Genomic DNA, 21787 nt, shown 5'->3' with positions numbered 1-21787 from the left:
TTGAGGTTCTTTTAGATTTGATTAATCACAGCTTGTTCTACTCGGATTTAATATAATTAAGAGTAAAATAACAAAATTTAGTATTAAGTATTAAGGATTAAGTATTGAGTAAAAATCTTCACCATTTCTATAAAATTAACGGTCGTAAAAAATTCAAAACTCTACAAAATTACAACACATGTTGTTCGCATCACTTGATAATCTTTTGTTTTGGTTCTGTTCATCACACCGGTAGAAGTACAAATTTCCCGAAATTAAATTACTTGAGAATTGTGAAGCTGTAAAGTCAAAAAACCTAATTAATCCTAAAAACTCAAAAAATGGGCAAGAAGGACAAAAAGAAGAAAAAAGGTTTTGGAATTGAAAAAACAAATGCCAAGACTGACAAGAAGCTGCAGGCAAAACAAAAGAAACTTTTACAGAAACTCGGCGAGGTAAAATGAGCAAAAATCTCAAATTTACAGGAACTAAATTCCAATAATTCAAATTTTAGGATGACATCGAGCACATGGTTCAGTCCCTCCAAACCCAAACCCAATCAGAATCCTCAGAAACAGTCTGTGCACCGCCATCACCACGTTCAAACCTCGCTGTTGCATCCTTAGATGACATGATTTACTTCCATGGCGGTGAATTCTTTAATGGCGCTAAAGTTGAATGTTTTGGTGACTTATTCAGCTACAATACCAATAAAAATGAATGGAAAGTCATCAAATGCTCACCATGTCCAACACCCCGAAGTGGACATCAAATGATCAGCACAGCTGCAAATGGCGGTGAATTGTGGATTTTTGGTGGTGAATTTGCATCACCATCAGGCTTACAATTCTATCATTATCGAGATTTATGGAAGTATTCAATAACCAGTAAGAAATGGGAGCATGTAAAGGCACCAAATGGACCATCAGCCCGTAGTGGACATAGAATGATTTTACATAAAAAGAGAATTATTTTATTTGGTGGATTTCATGATAATAATCAGACATTTTTATATCATAATGATGTCTGGATGTTCTCAATGGATAAGTATACATGGACAAAGATTGATACTGATGGAATTGCACCGACACCGAGGTCAGGTGTTGGTTTAGGTGTTGTTAATGATGAGAAACTTGTCGTATTTGGTGGATATACCAAGTCAAGTGCTAAAGGTGAGGATATACATCAAATATCCATAAAAAAATCAATTTATGATTTGTTCCTTATTCTTAGCTGGAAGTGAACGAGGTCAGACACATGCAGACACATTCATACTTCAAGAAACACCTGGAAAATGGAAGTGGAGCTCAACAAAACCAGGTGGAAGACGACCAACACCCAGAAGTGGTGTAGCTTGTGTAACAGCTCCAAATGGAAAGGTATGAGCTTCCTTGACATTCTGTCACAGACCTAACTCTTTTAAGACCCAAACTTAATAAATCCCCAATTATTCCCAATAGATTTTCATCTTTGGTGGCGTCATGGACACAGATGAAGATGACGAGAACCTCAGAGGACTATTTTCCAATGAAATTCACTTCCTCGACATTCAAGGTGGCAGCATGGCATGGAGAAAAGTCGAACTGAAGAAAAAGAAGGAAGCAGATACAGAAATGTCTCAGGAACCAGCACCAGCACCATCACAAACTGTCAAAACCACAACAGATGGAATATTTACAGTCACTGTCGCTGGACCAAAACAAGAATCATCCTCAAGTGCCAATACCTCACAATTAGACGTCGGTGGACCATCACCAAGAATGAATGCAGCTATTGCTGTTGTTAAACATAATTTATGGATATTTGGTGGAAGTTATGAGCAAGGAAGTCGACAATATACATTGTGTGACTTTTATTCATTAGACGTGAATAAATGTGATGCATGGAGGACATACATTGGCAATTTACCATCATTACAGTGGCTTGGAAGTGACAGTGAAGATTCATCGGACAGTGACAAGAGTGATGATGATGAGGATGATGATGACAGCGATGATAGTGAAGATGAGTCGAGTGGAGATATGGATACAGAGTGAGGATGCTGATAGATTGGATTAGGGTGGGGTTTTGGGGATTGATATGCTGGAAACTGTTCTGGAATAGGTTACGTCGGTTAATCGATGAAAAATTTGGTCCTAGATTAGCGTGACTGTGATTTGGTGATGGATTCGGTTTAAAAAGGATTTAGTTGATACCGGATACAAACTGAATACGACACCAAGTCAGAGACACGCCGGATTAATGTCGGATTTTGGATCGATTAACCGACTTGAGCTGTCCATGCTTGTTATCTGAAATTCAAGTTTAATTAATTAAATTGGGACTATTAAATAAAAAGTAATCAAATTTATTGAACATTTGTATGAATATTCTTCCCAGGGGCGTAATCCAGGTGGGTTAATCTCCAAACAAGTTACCCAATCCCCCTTTAGAAAAAAAGTCTTCATTTTGCTAGGGTTTTTTTGTGAAAAAACCCAGAATATCCACTAAATGATTGAAATTTATGCATTTTTAACCCTCCTATCCCCCATAACCCCCGTCTCCCCTTTCTGGCTACTCTGCTGCTTCTTCCTGGAAACAAATATGCTACTCCTTGTCTACTCCTCTGCTAGTTCCTGAATATACCTCTGCCAATCCCTGGGTACTCCCCTGTCACACCCTGGCTACACCCCTTAACCCCTAAACCCCCATCAAATAAACCAATTCCTCAACAATCCCTACCAATCACCCCCTGCAACTGCTTCAATGATTTTAAACAGTCAAAGATCTTACAGTAACTTGTCTTAATACACTCATTACCATCAAAGACAATCCACTTAATACTCTTAAATCCACTAAAGTCAATGTCAATTTTTTTCAAGGAATTAAAGCTAAAATTGACGACTTTCAAGTTTGGATTTTGTGAGAATAATTTTGGGGGTAAATATTGGAGTAAATTATTGCGGACATCAAAAATCCTCAGCTTTTGGAGATTTCTGAATAGAATTTCATTTAAATCTGTGATTTTGTTGCTGTAGATCCATAAAATCTCTAAATTGACTAAATCATTAAAAGTGTCGTCGGCAAACTCTTCAATGTCATTCTCATTAAAGCACAAAATTGTCAAATTTGTCCATGGCTGCAACTTAGTCCTCTCAACAAACTTCAAATTTGACTTACTGACCCAAAGATTTTTGGAATTTGGGAACTTTTTAGTCATTTCAGTCATGTCGGGAAGGTAAATTGTGCTGGATTTCGTTATGTGGATACGGTTGACATCAAGATCGTTGTCATCTTCACGATGACGTCCTGAGATGTTGCTGGATAGTTCGGTGTATGGCGATGGAATTGTTAGACCTCGAACGATGCATGTGTAGACTGGATCGGACCTGAAAATGGAATTTTTTGGTGAAGTTTTGAATTTTTGGATAAAATTGGGGAAAATGAGAAAAATTGACGAAAATCCTATAGTTTGATCATCAGCCAAGCCTACTAAAAAGGGGGTTGACTCTCAAACCTTCCCCTCCATCCTGTCTACCCACCATTGTCAACAAGAATAGCTCAAATCGGTTAATCGATCAAAAATCTGATGTAAAGCTGCTGTAGCTCTAATTTTGACACGTATTCAATTTTAGCCGGCACCATCCCTTAGTCCGGCCTGTCTATCTTTGGATTTCGGATCGATCAACCGACTTGATGATCAGTCAAACCTAATTAACCCCAAAAACAGCTCATCCAACTCAAAATCCCCAAAAAATTAATACTCAACTGTTCATAATTCCACCGATAATCACAAAATATTTCATTTGATGCTGTCAGTTCCTTTCCGGTCCTCTTTTGTCCCAAAAATGGCTCATTAATCACCGATTTGATCCAAACGACATACTGAGCAACGAACATGAAGATAACAAAATTGTTCAGTCCACAAAATTCACTGTCATCTTCATTGATTCCTTTTGAGAAAATTCCATAAATTTTGTATGAAGATGAGCTGTCTTTTTGAGCATAAAATCCACTGCCAGACACAGAATTACAGTTGAATTCATCGCTGTGAATTGAGCATGATGTCTCGTCCCCAAAAAGACATGAAGTTATGTTCTCAATTTTTGACTGAAAATATGAAATTTGATGGTTGTTGTGTGACTTTTTATATCCAGCAATGTGTCCAGTCTCTGCCAAGTCATGAAGTTCGTCAATTTCCGATTTTGCAGTCGATTTTGGTAAGCAAATTGGCTGCACATAATCTGTGAATGTCACTGGATCACTGAGGGTCAGAACTGCCATGTCCGAGTCATAATTTCCATCAGTTTTCTTCCAATTTGGATGTAGCTTGATGTCACTTGCGTTTCTGATTTGCTCGAATGGTGAAATGTTGGTGAAGTTGTTGTGACCGAGGATTACAAAGACTTGCTGGTGTGGCGTTGAGAAATTTGATCCGCTGAAGCAATGGGCAGCTGTGGAGGAATAGATTAATAAATTGTTTGATTTCGGGTATGTAAAATGATTTAATTTTGGGTTTTAAAGGACAAAGCAATTTCTAATTGAGTGATGGTAAGAGTATGTAGGTGTAATTGGAGCAGGAAGGCTGCAGATAGGCCAGAATGTGTCTTCAGCTTGACCCTTTAATGACGAAATATTCAAAAATTCTATCACAATCAAGTCGACTAATTCATCCAAAATCCAGCATCGGATAAGCGTGATTATAACCAAATAGAGCATGGAAATCGAATCCGTCACCAATTCAGAGCCACGCCGTCTACATCCTGGATTTTTGATTAATTAAGTTGGCCAATTGAGTCGATGCCCGGATATCACCGCTGGTGACAGAACTATGTGCCGGAATAAGCAAATGAAAGGATAGAGCAAAAGCCTATCCAAAGCATCTTGTCTTAAAGGTAGCAGCCCCACAATTAAGCTTGAGATGGTAAAGCTTACAACCAACCATTTCCAAACCCAACATGTACAAAGAAAGCAGCTTAAGGTAAACAGGACTAGTCTAACATTTTATGGCTTTTAGTAAAAGACATTCAAGTCTAAAGCCTCAGTCACTAAGCAAACACAAATCTACCGACAACACCCTGAATACAGCTAATAAGATTCCACTTACCAGTCAAAATATGTCTATCACTAATTAACGTTCCGCTACAGAAATACTGTCCATTGAAGTAATAAAAAAGTGAAGCAAGCCAAGGCCAATTAACATCATTTAAGCTTATGTCGTTGCTCTTTTTTAAATGGCCGCAATTTTCTTCCGATTTTACATAGATTATTGGAAGTAAAATTAGGAAAATTTTGAGGATTTTTAACATTTTTTTCTGATCACTTTAATTAATTTTTTACAGTTTTTTTGGAATTTTTTACAATTTTAGTATTTTTACAGGCACGATCCACACTAAAGAAAATCCAGACAACAAATGACGATAAAATATATTTTTGTGAATCTTAAAATCAAATGTCTTTTTGATAATTGGAATAATTTAATTAACAAATTTCTTAAGTTGTTGATATTGCATCATTTATATAAACTTACTTACTAGTTGGTCAGTGGCGGGCAACGTTTTGTTTTTTACGGCACACTTTGATAATAAGTCACGATGTGGTTCATAGCATTTCCAAATATTTTTGACAACGTACAAATGTGTCGTGGCACACAGGTTTGCCCACCACTGTACTATGTCATCGATGACTATCTATATATTAACTTAATCTGCTCGATGAATTTAAGAAGCCGAAGTCTTACTCAGAAGCTGACCAATTGCAAGTGCATACCTTCTTGTTGGTATTCCCTGTTACTACTAAAGTCATCGATGTCGGCTGAGCCCTGAGTCGGGATTTCTACTTAATAGGATAGAATAAAAACCTTTTGAACTCTACCTGAATTGTGGCAGCCTCAATATCAGGATATGGCTTACAACCAATTATCTCCCAACCCAACATGTACAAAGAAAGTAACAGAAAGCAATCAGGACTGACCAGTAAAAAGAGTCAAGTAGAAAGCATTTTTTTATGCAAACTAAGTCCCATATAGGAGCATGATTAGAGCTAGTAAGTAATCTTAATAGGCAAGTACCATAACATCATGGTACAGCCACTACGGTGCCTAAAAGCGCTCTTTTTGACTGTTGGGTAAGCATAATCTACTCTGGAAGGGTCAACCTAGAATTTCGTATAGAATTGTTAACTAGAGTCAGGATAGTCATTTAATTTCCACACAAAAATAAGAAAAAAGACTGAATTTTCAAAAAAAAAAATTATGTCCATTGCCAGACTTGAACCCGAAACTTCAAAATGCCAAAATTCTCATCCCAAAAAAATTTCATAAATAAATTTAAAAAAAAATTAAAATCCTTCAAAAAAGTAAACTTTTCCACACTTTTTAATTAATTCGCAGCTGGTAGGATTCGAACCTACGCTCCCAGAGGGAATCTGATTTCAAGTCAGACGCCTTAACCACTCGGCCACAACTGCTAATAATTGTATATTTTCGATTTTGCTATAAAGCTTTCTTCAATGTTTCATTTTCAGTTTCTTTTCTTTTTTTGTGCTGTTTCAAGATTATCGTGTAAACCTTAGATCACGATTTATTAATAAAAGCTTTATTTTGTTGTAAAATTAATTTTTGAATGAATTAATTTTTTTGAAATATTCTTTTTCTATTTTTGCTTGTTTTTATTTTTAAGTATGAGATTTCAGTGTGTCAATTTAGATACATTTGATGCATTCTGTAAATTTTATTGATATCTATTTATTTAGTTCAATGAATAAAGAGCTAGCCCGGACAGCACAAGCCGTATACTCGATTAAAAATCGAACTTTGGAACCCTCTCTCCATCATCCATAATAAAATATCCACGGAAATTGTTCTGAGTGTAGCAAAATGTCGAACTATCCACTCTCCCAAAAGTATTAAGTAATTAATGAACAGCACTATATTTCTAATAAACTAATTGGGAAAAATCAATTCAAATATGCTCAAAACTAAGAGCCTCAATCTAAAAATTGAAGAACTTCCGGCTACTGCACTTCAAATAACACAATGCATGATATGGAAATGTATTAAATGCTAGCAAATAACAACAATTATTGACAATTTTCACAAAAAATCCCACATTTTTTTAGTATTACAAAATTAAAACGTCCTAATACAAATGTTGACTATTCCTGTATTATTTTAGAACTGAATATTACTTGCCCGTCATTCAGTAAATTAAATGTATTATTTGTCATCCCATCGTTATTTAAAATTTAATTATTAATTATTTAAAATAAATATTTATTTTGTATGTTTCTTGAGTTTAGAATGAAGAAATGGAAGGAATGTGGCATTTATTTGAATCCAAATCAGTTGGATTTGAAGTGATAAAGAAATGAACTTTAGCTTTATACATAGAACTGAAAGTTCCAGAGCTTCGCGTTATTTGCGTATTCACCAAGTCACCGGACTCAAACCCAAACCTAGAGTTAATAGTGGGATCCGAATCACTAATTTGACGACATTACTACGTTTAGCCTACAAAAAGAGGCTGTAAGCCATAATTTCAGAGGTCTACCCTACCCTACTGTAGTTGGTAATATTGTTACCTAAAGACAATTTCTCGAGACCGAGAGTACTTGAGAAGACTGAGATTTCCCAATTAGTACTACTACAACACCTCACACTATCCTAGGTATTTTTGGACTGAAGGAAGCGTGGAGTAGGTAGGGTACGCAAAAATATCCATAAATATCCGTGTCAATTAGGATCAAATATCTTAGGTAGACCAGTATAAGGTAGGGTATCTAGTGTAGGATACGATAGGGTTTGATACCTCGAATAAGGTAGCATACTCCGGGTAGATTGGGAAGCCAGCCCCAGTACATATGATTCTGGAAAGTAAAAAAAATAATTAAAATGCAGCAAATTTAGTATTTTAAAAAAAGATCTAAACTTGTTATAATATTTATTATTTTAATTAATTTGCCTTAATTGTCATATAAATCCTATCTATACTTAGTAAGTTCCATCAATATTGTAGAGTTGACAGGACTCCAGTGTGGAGGAGCCGGCACTCAAGCCCACTGGGAGGTGACTCCATAATGAAGACGCTTTTTTGAATTTTTGGAGTCCTGCCAAATCTGCAATATCCTCAGTTCCATTAGCTAAACCCTAACTTACATCCTCATCCTCAATTTTTACATTTCTCATATTAAAATCCTTTAAATTCCCACAACATCCCTTAATATAACGAAAAGTTTCACTTGTTATTGTTCCATCACAGATGCTCAAGTTCCGCACATTATTTGCCCTCCTTGCTATTTCCTTAACAATTTTGTCCGTCACATTTCCACAATTTTCCACTTGAATTTCCTCAATTCGTCCTAAATTTGTAATTAATTCTTGACTCTCAGGTACATCACGGATGTCTTTGAGCTTTAATTTCTTAACGTACGGCATATCCAAACTACTTTTAATTACGGCTGATGATATTGTGACATTTTCTAGTGCTGAATTTTTACCAAAATTAAATTCCATTGCATGTGTCTGTATTGAATGCGTTTGACTCATCACAACTAATGATTTGAGATTCACAAGATCGGATATCCATTGGGCAGGTCCAACATAGTCACAAAGTGTCACACGTGTTATTGATATTGGCGGTCGAAGTCTCAAAAATGCAAAATTTCTCAAACTTAATTCCTCTAAATTTGAACATTTTGATATAAAATCACCAAGCACATGATGCTGCCATAGAGGATCAATATCAGCTATTGTCAGGTATGTAAGTGAACTGGCACTAGGCATAAGGATGTTCATATAATAAGGTTTAAAGTAAACATCTCTCATTGATAGAATTTTAAGTTGAAATGGAAGTGCTTCATAATTTTCACAATAGCTGTTGCCCATTGCATAAAATAGATCCAAAACTTTTTGTCCTTGACATAAGATTGTCTTTAAATATGGCTGTGATCTTAGGAAACCACGAATTCCAGTTCCATATTCGCCATCCTTTGATGTTATCCAAAGTGCTGAGACACGACAATTCAGGAACAAATCGAGTATACATGATGAACTTTCAATCATTTCCACGTGTAATCCAGTATTTTTGGGTCGATGCTTAATGACTTCTGGCCATACAACAAGATTCTCAAACTTTACATGCTGTAGATTGTGACAGATGATGAGGATCATTGCAATGTCTGGAAACTTGATTTCCGTACCAGCAAATGGAAATGTCACAACACTTCCAGTAAATGAGATGCTGGTAATATTGGATCCACAGATCTGCAATGCTGGCTGATGTGCACGCGGACTGAAATGCTTGACTGTCAATTGTCCGAGTCTTGTTGTCCGTTCCGATTCAATTTTACCTTTTTTGTCGAATATCAAATTGAATTTCCATTTTCGCGGGGAACTACGGATTATATCCTTAAATCTACTGTTGATTTTTGATAAATTAATTAAATCCGTGACTTCAAGGTGCTCGAAAATCTCAAGAATCAGTTCCTGCGGAAGTTTTTCCATCTCTGATGCATTTTAATTAATTAATTAATTAAAAATAAAAAAATTCTAAAAATTTTCTAAATTTTCCTTTGTTTGTAAACAAAAAGAGATTCCAAAAAAAAACTGATGCGAAAGTTTCGCATCCAACGTGAAGTTAGCTTCGAGTCGAGAAAGTTCTTTATTGTTTATATCGCGAATATTTTAGTTTTCAATTTAATTTTTTGTGAATATTTTGGTTAATTAACGTGCAATTGACGAAAGATTATTGAGAAAAGTCGGAAAATTTAAAGAATTTAATGGAAAATTAAATGAAAAGCTGTGAAAAATTGAATTTATTTGTGAGTATTTTTGAATAAAATTAAAATGTTATGTGAAGGTTGGATAGACAGTTTGGCTTGAAAATTGAAAATAAATCAATGATTTTGAGTGAAAATTTGTGAATTTGTGGAAAATTTGAATAGATTTGTGGATGTAATGATGAAAATATTAAGGAAATGTAGATTTAAAGTGCAATTTTGTGAATAAAAAGAAATGTTTGAAAACATCAAGGATAGATTGTTGTGGATGTTTATGGACTGTGAAAAAATGCTAGAAAATTTGTGTTTATTTTGAAGTTTTTAAATAAAAGCAGGGGGAAGATTACTTGGAGTAAATTTCATTGATTTTGACCTTACTGGATCTTGTTATTATTTCGCAGAAGTGACTTTGACATTACTGGATCTTGTTTTTAATTCATAAAAGTTACTTTAAGATTCAGTCATAATTTCAGCCTTCCTAAGCTGCTCAACTCAACAAATCTCATCAATTCCCTAATTTTATCTCTTCCAGAACCATCAAACCGCGCCAAAACCCAAGAAATTACTCAACAAGTGAATCAACAGGACATAAAGTCACAAATACCAACTCAAAATATTGCAAATAAACCCAAAAATCATCAAAAAAGATCTCCAGAATGAACATTTTGTCGCTTCCAGACTGTGTATTTGAAATTATACTCTCTTATCTATCATATGATGACATTGCAAAGTCAAGACTTGTAAGTAATAAGTGTCATATTTTTTTGCTATTGAAGTGTTAAGCTTTAAATAATAAACAATATGCTGTAATTGAAAATCAGAATTGTGAAATTTGCACTTCGTCATTAAAAAGTTGTAAATATTGTGACAAAAACTAATTTATCAGCTATTAATTGAAAAATAAATTAAATGAAGTTGCGAATTTGGGAAATGGTGATAGAAAAATTAAGCATTTAGTCAGTTTGAGGTCGGTGAAGTTGGATTTGTAAAGGAACTGACAGAAATCCTTCCTTCATTGGTTTTTCTTGATGTAGGGTTTTTAATCTTGAGCTCTATGATTACATACAATCCAATCTCGGGTTTGATATCCATATTCCACCCTATTCCAATCTGTAAAGCAGGGAAATATTCAGTGGGGTCGACTTTTCCTTTTTTAGGGAAAACTTTGCAATTTTCTATGATTTTTTATGAAATAATACCCAATATACCCACCAAAATTTAAGTGATCCATTCAAACACATTCTAAATCACAACTTCCCTCATCCACTGCTCCAATACAATGTCTTTCTGGAGAATTCCAGATTTTTTTTACTGATTTAGTTATCATTAAAGCATCATAAACATTCTAAAGCTAATATTTGACAAGCACTTATATAGAAATACTGTAGATATTGCAAATACTCATGTCAACTTTGTCGTACAAAATCTGAGTCGACCTCAAGCTACGGTAAATATGCTTCATTAAAATAATAATTAATTGCTTCAACAATATTCCCAACAGGTAGACTACGACACCTAAAAGCCGGTGCCACTTTGCCTGTTGGGAATATTGTTGAAGCAATTAATTAGGGATTTCAATCCCGGGACAAAATCTCAATCCCATGATGCGGGATCCCGGGATTGAAACCCCTAGTCGTAGTAGACTTTTTGTACCATGACACCATGCTATTTGCCTATTAGGGATTATCTCTAATCACTCAATCGATCCAAAATCCTGCTCTAAAACAAAGTGACTCTGAGTATGGACAAGATTTGATTTAAATCCTTTTCGGCAGAGTCACGCAGGATTTAAATAGAAATTGACATCAAGTCAAAGTCATACCGATCTAGAGATGGATTTTGGATCGACTAATCGACTTGTGTTCTGTTTTCTGGCACATTTTGATCGTAAGCCTAGACCGAAAAAGGCACACAGTATAAAGCTCATGAAATTTTCAAAAAATTTTGTCGACCCACTAGGCACACAGATTAAATTAGTTAGAATTTTAATCTAATTTACTAAATTTTACTAATTCTATTCTACTTCCTACTTCCCAGGTTTGTCGTAAATTCAACGAGATCAACAAACAAGCACTCAATCATGGCTTCTACAAACTTCTCAGTTATCACTCAAAGCACATGAAGAGAATTAAGGCAATGCTACCCAGACGAGAATCTGAGCGAAGTGAGTACAATTTTCATTTGATTTTATAGCTTTTTTATTATTCCAGTGGTGAAATTTTGTGTCTCGTGTGAGAACATTAAGCTCAGGGTATTAACCCATGCCTACACCTTCCAGCGAATGGTGAAATTTTAATACACAATTCTGATTTTATTATCAATCTTATTTAATTGGGAATTCCCTGACAATCTATAAATTACTCTCAATTATGCAAAATCAACGGGAAAAAATGAGACATGTGAGGCATTTCCATTTCATTGAGGAATTCCTATTATGATTTAAACGTCTTTTCATCAGACATGAGAATGGAAATGATTGGTTGAAATATGTTGAGCAGGTCAAGGATGATTATTGAAGTATAATTCTGTATATTCAGCTATTATTTAAATGCATCTGTGGTTTTGTAATTTGAAATACTATGAAATACAGAACACAATTTAATATAATGCATGAAGAGTCTAATGCACTGTGATTAAGTGTCTATTAAGGAACGTTTGGAGGAAAATACGTATCGCTGAAAATAGCGTTTGTTGACCCCGTCTGTAATGCTTTTTTTACAAATTCATGAACTAAAGTTTTGTGATTTTGTAACAAAATTCTTCCCTCTTTCATTCGATTCCTCTTCAAGCTTTAGGTTATGTACATAACTTCATAATATTCCCTTACACTCTTTAGAACTACTACTTGTAGGTTAATGCATCATAAACCATTTGCAAGGACATGAGGACGTCATTAGACCTTCCGTCAATTTTAAGTTACACAATCAGTGAACTGACCCATCTGGAAAAACCATTGTCGCCGTAAAATTCCAAAAATGTAATAAAATAAAAAAATGTTTACAATTAGAACAGGAAATAGGAAATTCCTTCAAATATTTCGTCAGCTTTTAGTGAAAAATTGCGTCTTTTGTTATTTTGTTGTGTGTCATAATAACACATGAAATAAATACATTCCTGGATAAATAACGACGAACGATAGTTAGCTAGATTAGCTAGTGCTTTAATTCTTAAATTCTAAAAATATTTTTGGAATTGATGGACATAACAAATTTTGGCATATTTAAATTTGCACCTGAATAGCACAAATTGGTTAATCTATCCAAAAAACAACAACAGTACATCAGGTCGGCGTGAATCTGATTTGACCTAATTTTGGATTTAATCTGGCTTGTACACAATGTCAGAAACATGTCGGCATGGGATCGAAATTCTGATCAATTAACCGATTTAGAATTTACAGATAAGAATCCGTTCACTTGTTACGTTATGCCACTAATCGACTTTTTGAACCACAATTTCTCCTGCCGGACCTCGAACCCATTATCGGAGGGTGTCCACTTAAAATATCTCCAAAAAAACTCCAAGTCAAAAATCCTCTAAAATTAATGAATCTCAATTTTTATTTCATCCACAGGAAACCATTATCTAGCTAAACATTCAGACGTTCTCACATGCATCGAAACACGTCTGTCAATGCTGTCGATGACGTACCAGAAACACATGCAAAACGGCACTGCATGTTTCATACCTGGCAAAATTATAGATGAGTGTTACAGAATTATTCGATCAATTTCAAACAGCAACGATCAACAGATTAGGAACTTGCGTGCTCATGAAATTCTACAGGAACTTCGTGACATTTCATCAATGGCAATTGAGCATTTTGATGAGAAAATTGCCGTTGATTTAAGAAAGAATCGTATTGAGCCATTATCGTCAGTTCCATCAGTTTTTGACATGTTTCCAAGAGCCTCACTCGATCCACTTTTTTCCATGTCCAGGAATACATCATGTTCATCAATATCGACGCCATCAACATCAACGCCAGTTAAAGACTTCCCAATATATACCAGAACAGCCCGAAAGAAGTCAAAAATGTCAACATTAGTGTCGCTGTATAAGAAGCAGTCTAAAGTCATTAAGACACAATCAAAGCAAATTTATAAAATGATGAAATTTTTGAGGGATCAAAAGACATCAATGAATTCATTAAAGCGACGTTTGGACGAGTCTGAGGTAAAAAATCGTGAAATGAGTGAAAGTATCAAGAAATTTAAGGCAAAGAAGGCAAGCACATCATGATGTGGTGGGGTTGTTGGTTGTGGACAGGTTGTGAAGGAATTTTGAGATTGATTTAAAATTTAAATTAAGAAAAATTTTGAATAAAAACGAAGGATTTTTGTCCTGAAAATGGTGAATGACTTTAGGGGATTATTTGTTAATGATGTCCATCTTATAAGTCTTATTGGTCCATGTTCCAGTAACTTGAAATATTTTGAAAGAAACTTAAAAATCTTTTGGAATTTTGATGGGGAAATTTGGGTTGTTTGGATTTTTATCTTGAAAAAAGAGAGAGGCTGGGTAAGGGAAGGAGGGGTTCGACCCCAATTTCAAGACTTCCTTCCTTTATGAGCCCAGTTCTGTATTATAATTTGGTTTTTTTTGGATTTTTCTGGATTTTTGTTTAAAAATCTCCAGAAAATTGAAGAATTTTATCCAAAAAAGTTGGTATAGGGAGGGAGATAAGGACGGAGGTGGGGAGGGGGAGAAGATCGACCCCCTCTACAACCCTTCCTTCATGAATACGTCAGACCAGGTTTAATTAAAACTTGATTTTTTTGGAGTTTTTGTTTAGAAAACTGTAATAAATTGAAGAATTGGATTCAAAAAGGGGAGATGGACTGAGGGGTTCGACCCCCACTTCAGCCCTTCCCCCAAAATACGCCTTAATCTGTATTAAAACTTGGTTCCTTTAAGGGTTTTGTTCAAGAAATCTCTAGAAAAATGGAAAATTTTGTGAAAAAATGAAAATAGTGGTTGATCTTCCAACCCCATCGCCCCCTCTTCCACCCCTTGATATGCCCCTAATTTTGTAAATTTCATACAAAAAAACCTTTAAATCTTAATTAGTTAGCAATTTTTAAAAATCATTAAATATCCAAATTTCCCTTTTTTTTTAAAGAAATGTTTCAAAAGATTGACATCATTAGCAATTGACCCCTAAGAAAAGAAGACGACGCAATAGAAAAAGATCAAATAAAGTAATCAAAACCAGCCGAATCATCAAGAATTAAATTTAATTAAATAATTCGACCAAAAAAACCATTGGCAAAAATCTAAAGCAACAAATTTAAAAAGCAAGCAAATTTTTAACATGATTCTTTAATTTTAAAAGAGAATTTAATAAAGCTTAAGAAATATAAAAATTTAGAACAAAAAAAATGTTGAATTTTTATTTCAGATTTGGTGTAAAAATTGAAATTAAAATAAAATTTAAAAATTAGAAAATAAAATGGATTTTTTAATAGAATTAAATTGAATTGCAGGAATTAATTATGGGACATGACATTGTTCTAGACCAGTGGTAAGCAACCTGTGTGCCTTGACAATGGAGTAGCCAGAACAATTTTATTAAATTTTTTTTAAAAAGCTATTTTTTTTAAAAATTTAAAAACTAAAAAAAAACCGTTAAAAAATAAACTATTTCAAATTCTTTAGGGAAGGGTGGGGGAGGGGGGGGGGGATATTGGGGGTCCGTGTCCCCAACGCCCCTCCCTAACGAGTCTCACCATTAAGCTGCGCCGCGAAAAAAAGGATGTTCATCAATTCTATGTTGTATGTATGGCAACATAAAATCAAATTCATGCTTTGGATGTCCACCAAACATGGAATCAATCATGTCACGTAGAATATTGGATGGCAGTTCCTTGTAATCGCTTCTTTTGCTGATCTCCTTCAAGTTACTAAAATTAATTAATTTAATTAAATTTAAAATTTTATCAATTTAAATTAAAAGGGGGATTGGGGTAGCCAAAGTCTGACTCCGAAGCTGCTAGGTATAGCAGGCTTACAGCATGCAATCTCCAAACCCAGCCTGTACAAAGAAAGCTACAAAAAGATAATTTAAATTCAAAACTTACAATTTAATAAAGTCGATGCAATTTTCACGTAATTTCAGTATATCCAAGACATACGTAAACTTGAGGAGTTCCACAACATTATTCTCAGTCAATTGCTGCTCCAATGCCTCAACACAAACTCTCTTTAACTCTACTATGCCATATTTATCAGCTACAATCAGCAATTCACTTGCATTTTCATACAATTGATTAACCTTACCAGCATAAATGAATCTCATCAGTTCCAACATGATTGTTGAGTTTACGTCTGTAACTTTCATCACGCCACTTTGTCCTTCATTCATTTGACTTTCAATCATTGAACGGAAGTACTGGTATGGCTGAACATTCGTGGATCCATTGTTACTGTAGGTCATTAAGATGCATTTGTGAGCATGTATTGTGATTCCATCTGAGCATGTAATCTTAAAGTCACTAAATTTTGTATTGTTGACGAGATTTTCGTAGTTCCTGAGTGCTGGATAGTTGGTGGATCTCAAGGGATCGGTATTGTTGATCATTTGAAGCTAAAATTGAGGATATACTGGATTAGGTTATGTAGTTCATAAGCAGAGTTTGCAGGACTTTGGAGTCTGGAATCCTGGAGGAGGCATCTCCATGTTGGGGTCCTGCCAACTCTGTTCTTAGGCTAATTCAATAATTTGAATTCATATGTTAAGGATTTAGTCAAAAATCCTGACAATATTTGCGCTAAATAATCCTTGAATCTCCCAGGATCTATGGCACGTCAGACCAACGTCCTACCATTCAAGCCACTGATCCCATTTCACCGTCATTTCCCATAACTCACCTCAATGTGAATCTTCAACGTATCCTTCCACAAAAATTTCCTTTCGTCCGCAAAAATGTCTTCAATTTTAACAATCGATCGCCAAATTTCACTTGATAGCTTATCATTTAAATGCCTGGCATCAGCATCACAACAATAATGCAAGCTTCCGTTCGACAGCACAATATAAAATTTAGCAGTAAAGCTTGACTTTCGGGTGGTTTTTAAGTGATTTGTGTAAATCACAACACCAAGTTCATAAATTCTAGTTCTGTTGGTGTATTCAGGACGAGAATTGAATTTGAATAGCTGTGGATGGATGGAAAATTTGGAATTAATTTTATGGATGACTTGATATTTGAGAACTTACCAATTTATCTGAGAATGGTGCGTCATTAATCATTAAATTCACATTTTTGATGTCAAAATATGTTTGTCTTGTAAAATTCTTAATTGTACACTGCAGGCGGTGACGATAATATGAAAGGTTTCTTGTATTCATGATTATTTGCTGGTATTTGAGTATCTTATTTGAGGAATATATTATCAAAACTCCAAAAATTGAACTCCTTTATTTTATTTCAAAATCTCACAAGAGCACTAAACAGAACTGCAATCACCAAAGGATCAACTACAACTGATCCAAATACTCTGATCCGCAAAATAAGGAAATATTGCATGTTTATTCAGGAATCTCCTTCCTTTGATGCAATATGCCTAAATAGGCCATAAAATTCATTAAAAATAAACAAACTCTTCAGCATGTGGTGATCACTAAAAGGCAAAGGGACCGCTTTAAGGTATCGTAGTGGTCTATCTGTACAATGAATGAATGCTTTTTGCCTGATAGGGGATCATAAACTTTTATGAAAATTAAGTTAAAATAAATAGAATGGCATGCAGATAAATTCATTTTATTGCTTCTAGACTTTTGTTTTGAGTTATTTGTAGGTAAATTGTTCGTTTTGAAGACTTACTTACGCCGATGGCCATATAGTTCAAGTGTGATCCATGGCCTCCCTCAGTTGGCGCCTGAAGCTGGCTCTATCGCTAGCAAATGCTTGATGAATCCCATGAAATGTGATCCATTTCTTAAGTAGCAGATCTAGAATTCAATTCGGTTTTAATAATAATTAAAAGCGTAAAAAATCAACCATTTAACTCCTCCAAATTATCGTTACGAATTGTTTTTTATCTTCGCACCTTTTAGTCTGGCTACTAGTGTTTTTTTTGCAAATCACTGTCTGTATTTTCCTCAACGTCATCACAATTCTATTATCAAAATCATTAAAATTTAATTCACATTTTTTCTATAAATCTTTGATTTAAAATTAATGAAATTATTCAACCAATTTTTAAATTAAACTTGAAACAACACTTTTATAATCACTGATGCTAATCTAACTATTCTTAAAATTATATTATTGTAATTTTTGACTTACCTCCGATTCTTAAGGTCCGACTTATTAAGCTTCAAAATTAAAAATAATTATATTACGCACTTGCTTGTTATTTTATAATGAAAATTGTCATCAAAACATGTATTATAATACAGCTTATCAATATAACAAATAAGTACTAGAAGATTAATACCAGAACATATTAAAGTTTTTCTTATTTCGCTCCCACAATTTTCAAAAATTATTGCTCAATTCTCTTGGTTTACAGAGTTGGCAGCCTCGAAGATGACTCAAATTTTATATGGACGTGAACTATCTCAAGGGGGACCGAAGTCTAACTCCGAAGCTGACCAAATGTCAAGTTTATATCTTCTCGTGGTATTTCCTGATATCGATAAATTCACCGCTGGGGACCGAGCTATGTACATTAAATGATAGAGTAAAAGGCTGTCCAAAGCATCTTATCAGAAATATGGCAGCCACTTTTGTTGTTGTTAAAGATGAAAAGACACAAAAAAGGTTTTTTTTATATAGGAATGGTGTAAAAGGTTATTGCTGTGATAATTTTGCTCTAAATATCTGTATTATATTATATTTTATATCTGAAATATGGATATCATTTTTGAAGAACAAAATAAATTCCAACAAAAATTAAAGATTTAGAAAATTTTTATATTCACACCGTTTTCACGTGTATATTCATGCATATTCATGCATATTCTCAAATTGAAAAAACGCAAGCATTTGACTCTGTGCAACTGTATATCATAAACCGTAATAGCACAATTCGGTTTCTCCATAAAAAAAATCCAGCCCCATACCGTCGGAACTCTGATTTTATGTCATACTATCTTAATCACTTACTTACTTATTTCGCTGACCGACCAGACCAATTATGATCTGTAGCCTCCCTCAGACGTCTCCTAATGCTGGCCCTAACACTGCCTTCCGTCTGCAAATTACCAATACCAAATGCAATATCGATAACTTCTGTCCAAGAGTTTTTGGATCTACCACGAGCTTTTTACCACTTGATTACACAAAATTTACCATTTTTACCACTTACTTGAGGTTATATTTGATTTAAATCCGATTAATAAGGCACATTTGTTGAAAATTTAGAATCCTAAGCCATGTCTAATTGCCATTCAGTGAGTAGCGTCGTGAAAATACTCTCAATATGAGTTATGGATTTAATATTCAAACTAACCAATCCTAATTAAAGCCTGATATCAAAAATATATATTTTAAAATTTGATGAAATTCAACTACTCGGAAAAAGAACTTGTGTTGTATGAAAAACAGGAAATTCCTTAAAAATATGTAACTGAAATTCATATTAAAAATCAGATGATAGAAGCAGAACTTACACGATTGGTCAATGTTTTAAACTTTAATCACCGACATTGCTGTGACTATTATCGAATGAAATAATGACGATATTCAAAAATAATGTCACATAAATTAAAGCTTTTCAGGAATTTTTCCTTTTAATTCCTATTAATCCGACTAATTGTCAAACTGCTGATGTCGAAAGAAATGTAATCACATCCTGAATCAAAATGATGCCTGGCATTTTTCTATTCTTTTTTATACTAAATTTCAAGTAATTTCTTCAAATCTTTAGCAATCTGTATTATTTTCTTAGACATTCCTTAAAGACGACGCAGGCTTCCGTCTGTTAATTACCGATACCAAATGCCATGCTATCTCAATCAACAGCTCCTCTGCATGAGTTCTTAGGCCTTCCTCGCTTTCTTTTGCCACTAATAAAATGCACTTAAAGACCTTATTTAATGTTGCTTCCAAAGGTCTTTTAAAAACATTTCCTGCCCAATGGAGTCCTTTTCATCTTAATGCATTCCTGAATAACTTTCAAATCTCAGAGTTCGAAGTGTTCCCAGATTTTGCATTGAAATTAAATATTCGACTTTAATCGACGATGCTCCATTTTGTAGTCGGTTGACTCTATGTCAATTTCAGGCGATATCTGAGGGAGGTCTTGCTTCACAATTGATCTGTACGGCTAGCAAAGAAAGTATTTCATAAATAATCAAGGATTATGTTTGAAATTGGTTGAGATATCGCCACGAAAGTAGAAAAATTGATATGGAATTCCTGAAAAGCACAAACTGTGTGCCGCAAAAAATAAATGAAATTCCTTCCATGAAGCATATGCTGTATTTGATTTTATTCAATTTTAAACACCAATGTGTGGAGCACAACAATTTGGACATCACTGCTGAGAACAAATGTGGGAAGCTAGACTTCTCTATGAAACTTCCGATGATCAGTCATATCCGTATTGGGTTTTTTGTATTATTTAAAAGTATTTATTGTTTTTTTTTTTTTTATTTTATTTTAATTAGCGATGAAAAGTATTATATTGAGTGCTGATTATGATTTGCAAAATTGTATCAGCTTGGGATTAGCTTGGCATACAGTTAATGAATTAAACTCTTATCTAGTCCACATTTTTCATTAAGTAATTTTTTTAAATATACGTTAATGAACGGTGAATAATTTGATTCAGATAAGGCAGCATGCAGGGATCCCTGATTTGCACGTTTTGAATTACTTCCTTGGCTGAGGCGCACGAGGGCCCATTGCCGCACGTAGGGAATGTCTGAAGACATCTCTATCCTTCTAAACCTTCGTTTTGAATTATCCAATAAAAAAAATTAGAAAATTCATCAAATTATTCAAATTATTATGGACATGACAATAAAATTCTAAATTTGTCAAAAACATGCTGTATTTAGGCATTCACAGAGACAAAATAATTCAATAAAAAAAGTACTATATTCAGTCATTCATAAAATATCATGTGATGTCGTTTATATCGAAGCAATAAAATGATGACTTTTCAGAATTACTGTACAGATACTTGTCAGATTCACAAATGTGAATTATAATTGGGTCGTTTTGTACTCCATTTTTAAAAAGGCAATGACACCAGTCACGTAAATGTAAGTATGGTGAAATTTTTCATATTTAATATCTGAAAATTCTTAAAAATGGCGAATTTATAAAAAAAATTAAAAATTTTCAAAAAAATTAAAAATTTTTTGAAATTAAAATCTTAGAAGCTTCAAATTTAAAGCAAAAAGTCATGAAATTTGAGAATTTTTCACTAACTAGAATAACTGCTTCCTAATTCCACATATTGGAGAGACACATATTACATACTATACTGCCTATTGTTGGAATGCACAAGGGAAAAGGTGTTTAGGTGCTCCAAGAGCCACATGGCGTGTGACGGTAATGAAAGAATGCCAGTTAGATGCCAAAAAATTGAGAATTTGTACAAGTGTATAACAAGCCAGCAACAGAGTCAAATGGAAAGCATTTTGTAGTAGCCTAGACTCCAAATCGGAGCATGGTTCGAATAACTTACTCACTTATGTATGGTTCCAGTAAGTAAGTAAGTAATTCCAGATATTCAGAGCTTGAAATCGACTCAAATTTTTTATGAAAATACTCGACTCCATGCAAAATTTGAGTCGACTTCGAACTCTGCACTTAGAAAAATATAACATTTATCCGCTAATAAGCTAAATCGTTGGTTTTATCAAGGACATAGGCATCTTAAAGAGAATTTGGGATGCGCAGTGCCGTTGCTATAAGCAAACTCAAAAATATATTCTTTTAAGCAAAATAGTCATTTACAAAACGAACGGGATGTTGATTGTTTCAAGCACTTTAAAAAAATATAAATTCCGAGAAATTTAATATTAATTTTTTGTCAGACATCAAACAAGACTAGTCATCGATATTCATCAAATTTGAGACTTCGGGCAATC

The 21787-nt window shown here is 34.2% G+C and overlaps 4 protein-coding genes and 1 non-coding gene across 7 annotated transcripts; 2 read left to right on the top strand and 3 right to left on the bottom strand.

Annotated features, from left to right (window-relative positions):
- The first annotated feature begins 209 nt into the window (after positions 1-209).
- Positions 210-2329, top strand: LOC139094318 (kelch domain-containing protein 4-like). Its single transcript, XM_070645346.1, has 4 exons — positions 210-434; positions 494-1151; positions 1213-1358; positions 1440-2329. Exons 1-4 carry the CDS (start codon positions 321-323, stop codon positions 2013-2015), a joined length of 1494 nt encoding a protein of 497 aa, XP_070501447.1. The 5' UTR covers positions 210-320; the 3' UTR covers positions 2016-2329.
- On the bottom strand, positions 2330-5341 carry LOC139094313 (uncharacterized). Its single transcript, XM_070645340.1, has 3 exons — positions 5066-5341; positions 3728-4412; positions 2330-3347 (listed from the first exon to the last, which is right to left on the bottom strand). Exons 1-3 carry the CDS (start codon positions 5265-5267, stop codon positions 2687-2689), a joined length of 1548 nt encoding a protein of 515 aa, XP_070501441.1. The 5' UTR covers positions 5268-5341; the 3' UTR covers positions 2330-2686.
- A 1003-nt stretch (positions 5342-6344) lies between these two features.
- On the bottom strand, positions 6345-6426 carry TRNAS-UGA (transfer RNA serine (anticodon UGA)). The gene has a single exon. It is a non-coding gene; the product is annotated as a tRNA-Ser (tRNA).
- Positions 6427-9592: 3166 nt separating this feature from the next.
- On the top strand, positions 9593-15133 carry LOC139094338 (F-box only protein 28-like). Of its 3 annotated transcripts, XM_070645372.1 has the most exons (5): positions 9593-9777; positions 10268-10475; positions 11773-11899; positions 13310-13911; positions 14858-15133. In XM_070645372.1, the coding sequence occupies exons 2-5, from the start codon at positions 10392-10394 to the stop codon at positions 14897-14899; spliced, it is 855 nt and encodes a 284-aa protein (XP_070501473.1). In that variant the 5' UTR covers positions 9593-9777; positions 10268-10391; the 3' UTR covers positions 14900-15133. The 3 variants fall into 3 exon arrangements, with proteins under 3 accessions (XP_070501473.1, XP_070501470.1, XP_070501471.1); XM_070645369.1 differs by lacking the exon at positions 14858-15133 and having other exon boundaries at positions 13310-14851; XM_070645370.1 differs by lacking the exons at positions 9593-9777; positions 14858-15133 and adding an exon at positions 9965-10087 and having other exon boundaries at positions 13310-14851.
- A 678-nt stretch (positions 15134-15811) lies between these two features.
- Positions 15812-16171, bottom strand: LOC139094466 (speckle-type POZ protein B-like). The gene has a single exon (XM_070645499.1). The coding sequence runs from the start codon at positions 16169-16171 to the stop codon at positions 15812-15814; it is 360 nt and encodes a 119-aa protein (XP_070501600.1).
- Positions 16172-21787: the final 5616 nt, after the last annotated feature.

Source organism: Chironomus tepperi, unplaced genomic scaffold (genome assembly GCF_022539635.2).
Source record: "Chironomus tepperi strain 1889 unplaced genomic scaffold, CSIRO-AGI_Ctep_v1 contig_354, whole genome shotgun sequence".
Taxonomy (NCBI): Eukaryota; Metazoa; Arthropoda; class Insecta; order Diptera; family Chironomidae; genus Chironomus; species Chironomus tepperi.
This window is presented reverse-complemented; position numbering and strand designations above follow the sequence as displayed.

Bases quoted from the DNA above. Each gene is read 5' to 3' on its own strand.
- LOC139094318 (XM_070645346.1), top strand. From the start codon at position 321: ATGGGCAAGAAGGACAAAAAGAAGAAAAAAGGTTTTGGAATTGAAAAA. The intron at 435-493 runs GTAAAATGAGCA...TTCAAATTTTAG, and splicing joins TTTTACAGAAACTCGGCGAG to GATGACATCGAGCACATGGT. The intron at 1,359-1,439 runs GTATGAGCTTCC...TATTCCCAATAG, and splicing joins TAACAGCTCCAAATGGAAAG to ATTTTCATCTTTGGTGGCGT.
- LOC139094313 (XM_070645340.1), bottom strand. From the start codon at position 5,267: ATGTTAAAAATCCTCAAAATTTTCCTAATTTTACTTCCAATAATCTAT. The intron at 4,413-5,065 runs GTAAGTGGAATC...ATTCCTCCACAG, and splicing joins TGATAGACATATTTTGACTG to CTGCCCATTGCTTCAGCGGA. The intron at 3,348-3,727 runs GTTGAGTATTAA...TTCCATTTTCAG, and splicing joins TATCGGTGGAATTATGAACA to GTCCGATCCAGTCTACACAT.
- LOC139094338 (XM_070645369.1), top strand. From the start codon at position 10,392: ATGAACATTTTGTCGCTTCCAGACTGTGTATTTGAAATTATACTCTCT. The intron at 10,476-11,772 runs GTAAGTAATAAG...CCTACTTCCCAG, and splicing joins ACATTGCAAAGTCAAGACTT to GTTTGTCGTAAATTCAACGA. The intron at 11,900-13,309 runs GTGAGTACAATT...TTTCATCCACAG, and splicing joins CAGACGAGAATCTGAGCGAA to GAAACCATTATCTAGCTAAA.
- LOC139094466 (XM_070645499.1), bottom strand. From the start codon at position 16,171: ATGACCTACAGTAACAATGGATCCACGAATGTTCAGCCATACCAGTAC.